Source organism: Struthio camelus, chromosome 8 (assembly GCF_040807025.1).
Source record: "Struthio camelus isolate bStrCam1 chromosome 8, bStrCam1.hap1, whole genome shotgun sequence".
In the NCBI taxonomy this organism is placed as follows: Eukaryota; Metazoa; Chordata; class Aves; order Struthioniformes; family Struthionidae; genus Struthio; species Struthio camelus.
In genome coordinates this window covers 25,963,365-25,973,724 of record NC_090949.1, presented here as the reverse complement: position 1 = coordinate 25,973,724, position 10,360 = coordinate 25,963,365, and the positions used below count along the sequence as shown (strand labels likewise).

Sequence of the window (10,360 nt, the reverse complement as noted above, 5' to 3'; positions counted from 1 at the left end):
CAGCTGTCCAGCAGTTGTTTCGGAAAAGGGATGGAGAGCAGGGGACCAGAGGACAAGTCCAGCTGGTGAGGTGTAGGCAGAGGCTGGTCTGTGTATGTCTACTGCTCACAATGTCCAGAGCAAGGCCAGGATGACCTGGGCAACCACAGAGCCCAAAGTGCGGATAACAAGGTTGCGCCAAGGAAGTCAGGTGCATCCTAGGCAGGACACTGATGTGGGTAATGCAGCTGCGAGGAGGTGCCAGGGGTTACGAGCATCTCTCTGCCGTGGCCAAGTGCAAGCCAGCAGGTGGGCAGGAGATGAACACATGCATGCACAAGGGGACTTGTCCAAGCTCCCTAGTGGAACCAGGACCCTGCCCTCTGCAGGATGGAGCCCATGGGGGGATATACCTCCCACCTCCTCCAGCCACCTTCCTCCGTCCTTCTTCCACGCCTGCTGCTAAGTACTTACATTCCTCCTCCTTTCATCCACAAGGAGGAGGGACAGGAAGAACCCGGGAGACCAGGGAGGAGAGCTTCCCTGGTTTCAGCAGAGCTGCAGCAGCTCCCTGGTTTTCCTCCTGCTTTTGTCCTAGAAGGCCAACTGCCCTGACACCAGCCATAGCTGGTCAGAAAGCCCCACGGGCCTGAGGATGGGCTGGATCCCACACCGGGGAGCATGGGGTTTCTGCCAGAGGTGCAGAGCTGACTCCTGTTAGATGAGACGTGGAGGGAGGCATGGGGAGCTGTGATGTGCCTGCAGGAAAGGACTCCTCCAGCAACAGGCTGGAGAACAGAACATGCCCGTCACTGAGGGACTTCATGGCCTCCGCTTATTGCTGAAGAAACAGACAGCAAACCAGCTTGTATGAAACCCGATTATTCAAATTTATTAACATCAAGAATTATGCAATGATGCTGTAGATTTTTTTTTTTTATTAACAAATAGAAAACAGACTGTATACAACAGTGACCCCTACAGCACTATGCATCCACAAGGTAAAAATGAATGTGTCCTCCAACATTACCAACCCTGGATTGCTGATTTCAACGTAGCTTGGATTCTTAACATTCGGAATACATGTGATAATACAATTAGATACCCTTCCACCACCTTTATTCATAACTCAATGCACTCAAAAGAGGGCTGCTCACTCCCTGTCTTTAGTGCAAGCGTGATATAATAAGGAGTATTAATATATAGTACCATTAAATTAAGTCCAGTAGTCTTGCCACATTGGTTCATTAGAACGTCCTGAAGTAGCGGAAAGTACAATATTCTAATGACTTTTAACATTTGCAGGATAGCAGAAATTATAGATACACCCAACCTCTGAAAACATGTGTACTCCCCCTCCCCTTCCCTGCAGCACCCTGCTTTCCAAAGAGAGCCGGACAGCTCTGCTCTGGCATCAGCTGGGATTGTGCTCCGTGCCTTTGGAAAATGCTCCAATTTGCAGGTGACAGAATGGTGCTTGCACGCGCAGGATTAACAAAAAGGGCCATGTCTCGCTGTTTCCACCCCATCCCCGGGGAAGTGTGCGACCCACTGACTTCTCCTGCCTCCTCCTCAGCGAGACACACAAAAAGACGCTCCAGAGCCAGGAGCCCGGGATTTCGGGTCTCTCACAAACAAGGCGACGACAACTCACGTCATATTGGGATCTGCCAATACACACGGTCACTGGATCGGTTTAACACGCATTGTAGTAGGACTGAACAGTTTCCAGCTGACAAACGGGACCGCTTCTCCAGCGACCCCACATGCCCCTCCCAAACCTACTCAGGAAATAATGGGGGGAGGGAAAGACTAAAAAAATAATTGGTAGCTTAGCTCCAGTTCCATGAAATTTCATATTCTACAGAGGATTAAAAAGCAGCCTACGAGGAATGGAGCTGGGCAGGAACCACAAGCCAGCTGCTGCAAATTACCAAGGAAGCTGCACTAAAATGGGCAGAACCAGCAGTGACCGGGCTGAAATAAACACAGGGCAGTGAAAATGTTAAAGCAAAAGGAAATTAAAAAAACCCCAACTCCCAAAGGTTTGGCGGGTCCAGTTCTGCCTGGGCAAAACATTAAGACTTGCAAAAAAATAAAAAATAAAGAGAGGAGATTATAAAAACCACTAGTAACTATTTTACATGTTTTAAAAAAAGATCCCATTCCACCCACCTAAAGCCTCGCTGTGAAATGCAGTCGCGTGAGAGAGGGCGAGAGATGCACATGAGCAGAAATTCAGCCAGAGACTGGAAATGCTTTTGGAGCCGGATCCCCTCGTTTGGCGCTGGGGCAAAGTTCCTAAATGCCGTGGTCAGAACAGGTTGGCGTGGAGGTCTGCTGCCAGGGCAGCACCTCGATCTGTACAGAAAGACTGAGGAATGGGCGGCTCTGGCTCAGAGGGACCCGTCTCCACTCCTAGACATCCCCACCGCGACTGGAGGAAAGCACTAGTTACGTTGCATAGTGGTCGAAGCTGCCGAGATACTCCAGTGCCGCTCTGTAGCACAGCTGGTACTGGTCCTGCAAGGCAGCGAGGGGGGGACACATGAGAAGCAGGGACACTAGGGCACCGGGCAGTGGGGTTTCACACATGGAGACCTCCAGCTCCCCTCCCTCCTCCCTTAGATCACCCCAGGGAGACCCATGTGCAGGGTGGTGCAGACTGGATATTAGTCTGCACCCAGCAGCAATGGGGCCAGCTGGACTGAATGAAACAGGGCAATGCTGCAGGTAGGGCATAGCTCAGCTTATGGTGGAAACCAGCTCTGCCCAGCTCCAGGTTTCGCACAGTTCTGGGCTCAGGCTGGTCTTCAGGACTGTCCCTTTATATGCAATCCCTTGGGGACCTTTAGTCCTCCTATCACCTGCAGGTATCTGGCCAAAAGCTGTGTAGTCACAGCGAATGGGGGTTCTGGGTCTCACAGGGCCTTGGGTGGAGAGCTGCAAGGACCAGTGATCCCAGCAGATGAGGAAGGGGAATTTGCCCCAAGTCCAGCTCTACGGGCCCTGGACCCCTCATGGGAAGGAGGCTTTGGGACATGTATCCAGCAGCCTGGCTAGCCAGGGAGCTCCAGGCTGCTAGTCTGACCCCCCGGGCAAGACCTGCTCCCAGTGCCTACAGGGAGGCAGGGGCACTCACCTCTGTCTGCACCATGGCTGGTCGCTGTGTCCGCAAGGTCTTCACTGTCTGGAACATGTCAACGACCCCCTCATAGCGCATCCGTTCCAGCACAATGCTCAGCGTGATGAACACACCTGTGCGCCCAACCCCAGCACTGCGCAGAGGGAGCAAGAGGTGCCATTAGAGACCTGCCAGCTCCAGCAAGACTCTGCATAGGTCCCTTCCCAGCATTGCTAACTAGGAGCAGCACAGGTCTCCCCAGTTTGTGGAGCACAGGGGACCTGCTCAGTGGGGCCAGGAGAAGCCACAGGGACATCACCAGCCTGAGATGCCCACCCAGCCCCATGGGAACCACCGATTCTACCTTGCCTCTGGGCCTAGCCGCTGCTGCCCCTTGCTCTGTGCAAGGACCCTTCCAAGGAGGTAGGAACCAGTGCCACTGTGGCACTGGGTTAATCTAACCACCCTGCAGAAAGGCTGTCAAGGGGCGCCATGGACGCTGCCGCCTCCTCATCCCCTGCCTGCCTCTTGCCCCAGGCAGTGGTGTGCAAGGGGAACACAAGGTGCAGCGGAGCTGGCAACTGCCGGGGTGACTGTGGGTGGGGACGTTTCCATGGGCTCTGACGAGGGTGGAGGTGGGTGCTGATCTGTTCCCACTCACCTGCAGTGCACCGTGATGGGCCCATCCTGCCCAAACTGCTCCTTGGTCTTGTGCACCTGCCCGATGAAGTCAATGAAGCCCTCTCCTGTCTTTGGCACTCCCTGCTCAGGCCAATCTGTGAACTGGAACTGGCGGATGGTCCGCGACTGGCCGTCCTGCCGGGACAGGGGTGTTACACTTGAACCGGGGAGGAGATAGCAAGAAGGTCTGATCTTGCTCCCCTCAACGCTGGTGCTGCTGACCTGCTCCCAGACTCCCTGGCCCAGGCCAGGCGAGAGGGTGGACAGGCCACAGGTGAGCCCAGGCAGATCTTGCACCCTCACCACCCCTGGGTGGCTGAGCTGAGCAGGGCCTTTGGGTGCCCACAGGGTCCATTGGGTCACTGTCCTAGTCCTGTTCGGGGCCCAGCTCCACCACAGAACAGCGTGTGCTGTCACACGAGGGTCCTGTGCCTGGTCCAATGCTGCACACAGATTCCAGCTGCTGGGGGGGGCCAGTGTTTAACACTTGCCCATATGTGTGTTGCGCAGGTAAGGCAGGGTCTGATGCTGGTAGGGCTCAGCGAGCGGCTCCCTGAGCATGACACAGCCAGCAAGAAAGGAACTTGTGGTGAGAAGGGCAGCAGGGGCCGGGCAGCAGCTCCGGTTGTCTGCAGCGCTAGACAGGGCATTGCTTTACAGTCGCTCCTGGAGCTGCTGCATGCTCCCCTCGCTGGCTGGGGAACTGCAGAGGGGGGCAGAAAGGCTGGAGGCAGGTGAGCCGGGGAGCCAGAAGCCACACTCACCCTGGCATCTGTGACCTTGAACTCCCGGAGGATGTACTGTGGCATGTTGTACTCTGCCATGGGGTCCACCACGAAGTACTGGTACCGGGCAGAGCGCTCTGCGGGCCAGTACTGATGGCACTTCTCCTGCGGGTGATGAGCACAGTGAGTTGTTAACACTGATGAGCTGTCTCTCCTCTGTCCCGCTCCCCGGGAGCATATGCACCTGCCATGGGACACAGGTACCGGCAGGACTCTGCAGTGGCTATCCATGCAGGGCAGGCTCTTCTGGGTACACACACCCTACCATGCACATTGCCCCATCACTCCCTGGAGGGATGGAGGGCTCAGCCCTTGCTCTCTGCTCCTTGCCCTGTTCAGAAGGGGCCTCTGAGGTCAGCAGCAAGAGCTGGCTCTTGCGGCCCAGCGGTGGCACAGAGCGGTCTGCACAGTGGTGATACTGCCAGATGCAGTGGGTGCAAGCTGAGAGGCTAGGGCAGAGGAGGCCAGGAGTGACCCATGCGCACAGAACGACCCAGAGCAGGCTGCGTGCTACCAGACAGGAGCCACCAGGCGGGCCGGGGTGCTGGCAGAGCACCCAGGCCAGGCAGGGTACCTCCTGCGTTGCCTTGCCACCAGGGCTGGGCTCAGCACTATCACCCTGAGGCTTCCCCATCCTGCACGATCCCACCTGGCACATCCCTCGCTGCCGGCAAGAGCTGTCGATTCTGCACAGCCAGCGGTCTGAGCCTCCCTGTGCCACCAGGAGCACAGAAACGCTCCCCCTCTTTGGGAGATGAAGAGCCAGGGCTTCTCTCCAGCCCCAGGGGGGACGGGAGCAGAGGGGGATCCCCTCTCCTGGGCTGCATGTCTCGGAGTTGCTCTCAGCCACCAGGACACTGACAGGAAGCCAGCCTGGAAGGGCTGGTGCTGGGGACAGACTGCAGTGGGCAGAGAGCCCACGCAGAGGGACAGCACCCACACAGCCCCCCTCTCCTCCGTGCGCAATTCATACCCGGCCCATCTCACGCAGCTTTGTCAACATCACCACAATGGTGGAGTTGTGCTCCCAGAGCATCCGCCAGAAATCCTCTGTGGTCTCCGCCAGTGGTCCTTGTGTGGCAATGTAGGCCTTCTGCTGCCTGCAACAAACAAGACGGTGCTCAGACCAGCTCCAGGAGATGGCTAACAGCCTGCCCTCGGGGCTGGCCTGCCTGGAGAGCGGCAGGCAGGCGGCTGTGTGCAGTGGGGAGGCAGGGCTGACAACGTGGCTGCAGGACACGTGTCTCCAGGGCCGGACCACGGACTCTGTGCAGGGGATGAACCTGCCCAGCACGTGTCCTCTGAGTGCTCACCACAGACGCAGTGGGCACAGCCTGGCAGAGGATCCAGCAAGGCTGCCAGACCTTGCTGGGGTGACAGCGTCACCACCCCAGCCTTTTACCAGGAGAGGAGCACACACAGTGCATCCCAACGGCTTGCCCCCCAGTGCTGCTGCACCAAGCCTTCTCAGCACCCAGGGCTGGAAGGTGGCATGGCCAGTTCCCCTGAGGGAACGCTGGTGGGTGCCGGCAGCCCCTGGGAATGACCTGGCTCTCCTAGAGCATCGCTCTAAAACACTGAGGCTGCTGCTTGTCCCTGCCGGCCCGGGGACCTGCTCTCCCACCAGTTCGGGTTAGCAGCACCAAGGAGGTGGATGGCAGCGCCCGGCAGCAGGGAAAAAGGGACGAAGCAGGACACGGCTGGACCAGATTAAGGGTTACTCTGAGAGGGGCCAGCGGCAGCATGCTGATTCCCTGGCTGGCTGGTGCTCAGCCTGGTGTGTGGTCGGCTGCGAGAGCAGGTCTCTGGTGCCAAATGCTGCGCCACGGCCGCGGGCCCGCTTCACCACTGCGGGGCGCCGGAGCCCATGGGATGAGGAGCGGCATTCGCAAATCTACCATTTCATCCAGTCACTGGTGCTAAAAATTAATGAACGTGCTGCAGGACAGCTGTAACGTGCAGGATGAAGACGGGCTGCTTCAAGGTGGATTTATAAGACACGATAAAAAGCAAGGAGCAGGGGTGCACCAAGAAACAAAAGAGCTAATAAAGATGCAGCATCAGTGACGCCTGCAGGACCTGGGGCCAGCTGATCTCTTTAGATAACACTGAGGGAGATTGCTTGGTTCAGAGGAAAGGACAGGAAGAGATAACAGAGCTCTTCGGGGACAGCATAGGTAGCACATGAAACGCTACCACCTGCTGCTCTGGCAGCCCTCCCTCCGTAGCATCGCCAAACAGCAAAACCAGCATCGCTCTTAATCAGCTGTGGAGATGTGACACGGAGGCTGCAGCCCGCCTGCCAGACACCAGGCTACCTGGGGTGGGTGACCATGCTAATGCTGCACGGCTCGGAGCCACCCAGGTAGGAGGGAGCGGAGGCTGCTCTGTGACAGCTTTTCTCCAGCCCCTTCACCCTTCCTCATTACGCTGTCCCGCCCTGGGAGCCTGCCTTGCTGCCGTCTCGCTGCGTTGAGATGCTCACAGGGCGGCTCCCCTGCTGCTTCTGTCTGCTTTGGCCTCCACGTAGTTCTCCTCTCTGGGAACCCTTCCTGGGCTCAGCTGCTGGAGTAGGGAAGGAGGCAAAGAGCCGCTAACCTGGATGCACTGACATCTGTTCCCTTCGGCAATGTCTTTTGCTGCCGGGAGGTCACCAGCCCTAGAGTAGCGTTTGGGCAGAGCAGTGCTGGAGGGGCGTCCTGCCTCATCGTTGCATCCCTGACTCGTATGCTGGGTGACCCTACTGTGATGGTGCACAGAGAGTCACAGGAACAAGCCCTCCATGTGCGCTGTCAGGATTCGGTCGCTGGCCTGGATTACTGCCCAGGAAACAAGCTGGGAAGGAGATGTGGCCACTGGGCTGTTTCTCTGCATTCTCCTCTCCTGGCACTTGGCATTCAAGAATGTGATGCCAGCAGTTAGATAGAGAAACCATAAGTATTATTTCCCCGGGAGATCTCAATTTGTGCTGTTTAAAAGGTATCTTGGGCGCAGAACCTAGTGATGGGCTCCCCAGTGTCCAACACCAGCTCTGCCTGAGGTCGTGCCACAAAATCAAGATGTGGGACAAGGAGTCTTGGGCTTCTGCCTGGATCAGCTATACAGTGCAAGCACAGCTTTCCCTCTCTAGTTGCTAGTGAACAGGGGCAGTTTTACACCAGACGCCACTGATGCAAATTGCATGCCAGGGAAGTCTAGCAGAAGGACCACTGCAGGAGCCAGCACAGTCTCTCACCCCAGCCATGTGGGCATCTGTCTGCCACAATACAAGCAAGCCTGGCAACTCACTCGCTAGCAGTCTCTAGACATGGTAACTAGCACTGGAGCTTCTGAGAGGATGAAGACAGACAAAATGCAGCAAAGTAATCCCCAACCCACTTCCAGGCTGTCAGGACCAGTCCTCAGCAAAGAGGAGCAGGCAACTCTGTCCAGGTTCCCAAGCAGGCAAGGAGGGCTGGCCCAGGCACCTAAGGTGGCCCTTACCTGTATCCATCTATGAAGCTGGCGTTGATGTAATCAGAGCCCTCGACACCCCGGATGGGCTGCAGACAGACTCTCGTCAGCTCGTATGGCATAATGTTCACGAGGCGGTTCTTGAATTTGTTGCATGGGAGGTTGGCACTGATGAAACGTGAGGTATGTGCTTTAGAGTTGGCCAGCAGCTGAAAGCGGAGGAGACCAGTCAGAACCCAGGCTGGGGACGCAGCAACTGGGGGGCGAAATCGGAGCCCTGCACGCAGGGGGAGCAGGGCAGGCAGGAGGTGCCCAGGGCGGTGCGGCTGTGCTCCCTGTTCTTGTGGAGGAACAGCCCCTGGGGAGCCAGGTAGAGGGGCTGTGCCACCATGTTACAAGCAGGCAGACTGCACCTGCCTGCTCCATTTCATATCACATCAGTCCGTTTTTCGCTACCATGTCAGCCCCTCTGCCGTGGACCATCCCACACCTAGCTATGGCCTGGCCTTCATGCTGGCTTTCAAGGCATGGCTGCAGGCACCAGCAGCTCCCCTCCAGGAGCATCACCTGCACTGACACGCTGGTGCAGCCCCAAAGCACATCGGAGACCCACACCAGCTCTCTGACCCACAAAGGGCCAGGACATGAAGCTGTGCACTTCGCTGAACCAGGGACACAGGCTCAGTCCCGTCAGGGAAGGAAGGCTTTCACCAATCCCCCAACAAAGTCATGCTATTTACTTCTCACCTCAGTAGAGCCCAAGAAAAATGTGAAACTTGTGACATTTTTAGGCAACAAAGATCTATTTTGGGTTACTGTGAGACATTTTATGGTTCTCTTTGAGCCCTGCAAGCTGGAGTCACGGTAAATGTGTTACCTAGATTTGCTGGTAGAAACATTCAAACAAAAGTTGCTCCTTTTTCTTTCTTTCTTTCTTTCTTTCTTTTTTTTTAACAAAAGACTCTCTCCAACGTCTCTTGAGCTGCCGTTCTCGCTGTGTGTGACAGCTGGTCCTTGGCAGAGGCTCACTGTGGGAGGACTGGGTTGCTCTCTGGGGAGTGATGCAGCCATGCGAGACCCTCCCATATCCCGCTCCCCCAGGGTTTCCCTATGCAGTACGTCTGGGGACACTGCCAGGGTGCAGAAGGGGCTAAGTTTTATCACTGTTCCAAAATTCTTTCTTTCTCAGAACAGAGTCGCCAAAGTTGAATCTAATTTTGTGGGTCCCTTGAGGCGTTTCTCAGGGAAGGTGTCGCCGTGAGACATAAATGCAGCACATTGGGTTCTGGCACTGTAAGTGTGACATGTAAATCTCCCTCTCTTTCTCATACACATACACAGGCTTGCATGCATGCAAAAGGGGGAGATGCTGGATTAAAGAGTTTTCACCTCAGTGCCCAGGAGGTGAGCCTTGCAGACGCATGAATCCCCCCTGTCTTCTCCCCATCCAATACCTTCCTTCCTACCCATTCACAACTCTGTGACTTGTTCCGTTTTCTTGAGAGAAGTAGCTCCCTTGCTCTGTGGAGGTACTCCTGTCCCAAGCCCTGGGCACCAGCAACTCTGGTAACCGCAGGACAAAGTTGCTCTGTCTTTCTCAGTTATGCAGAAAGTCGATATTTTGCTTCTCCTGCTCCTTTATCATTTGGTGGGAATTCCCAGGGTGAAGCTATATTGCTGCAGTTCATTTTGAGGCCTGCATGGTCTGCTGCCTCCCTGCATGAACTATATTCCCTTGCACGAGTTCACTGGACTAATGCACCTTATCTGAGAACATGGGCGCTTACCAGAGCTGCTTTCCACCTCCAAGGCTGTAATAAATATATGCAATAGGTGGTCACAGACAAACATAGCAAAATGTGGGCCTAGCTTTTTAAAAACAGTACGCCTTAAAACACTGCCTCCACCAATTCTAGACACTGAGGCTTGGTCACTGAGGCTTGGTGTCTAGATGGTTAAAAGATAACAGAGCTCAGCATTGAAGAAATGAGACTATAAACATCTCACATATTTAAATTGGAGCCGTTTCCAGACAAGTTGTTCACAGTAACATCAATTATCACTAACACGATCTGCATCTGATTTCAGATGCCGCTCCTGCCGCACAGTGAACCTAGAGCACAACGTGCTGCTGCGAACTGCGCATCCATCTGCCTTTTATATTCTCCCCAGAAACTGCTAATCCGGGAGGGACCGTGGCCGACACAAGCTTTACAATTCAAACGTATTTTAAATCATTGCCTACCTGGTTTAGAAATGCACAAGTGAGTAACTGTGTACGCAAAAATCCATGGCTCTCCTTTCCCACCCCCTGGACAAATTGTTCAGTGGGGCTAGG

The 10,360-nt window shown here is 55.4% G+C and overlaps 1 protein-coding gene across 24 annotated transcripts in view; it reads right to left on the bottom strand.

Annotated features, from left to right (window-relative positions):
• Positions 1-851: 851 nt before the first annotated feature.
• PTPRF (protein tyrosine phosphatase receptor type F) overlaps positions 852-10,360 on the bottom strand; it is a 399,448-nt gene continuing 389,939 nt past the window's right edge. For all 24 annotated transcript variants that reach the window (XM_068952831.1, XM_068952832.1, XM_068952839.1 and 21 more), the window contains 6 exons: positions 8,053-8,231; positions 5,543-5,669; positions 4,549-4,674; positions 3,765-3,919; positions 3,122-3,257; positions 852-2,502 (listed from right to left, as the gene is read on the bottom strand). In XM_068952831.1, the coding sequence (XP_068808932.1) occupies positions 2,434-2,502; positions 3,122-3,257; positions 3,765-3,919; positions 4,549-4,674; positions 5,543-5,669; positions 8,053-8,231 (792 nt within the window). In that variant the 3' untranslated portion in view covers positions 852-2,433. The remainder of the gene's footprint in view (positions 2,503-3,121; positions 3,258-3,764; positions 3,920-4,548; positions 4,675-5,542; positions 5,670-8,052; positions 8,232-10,360) is intronic.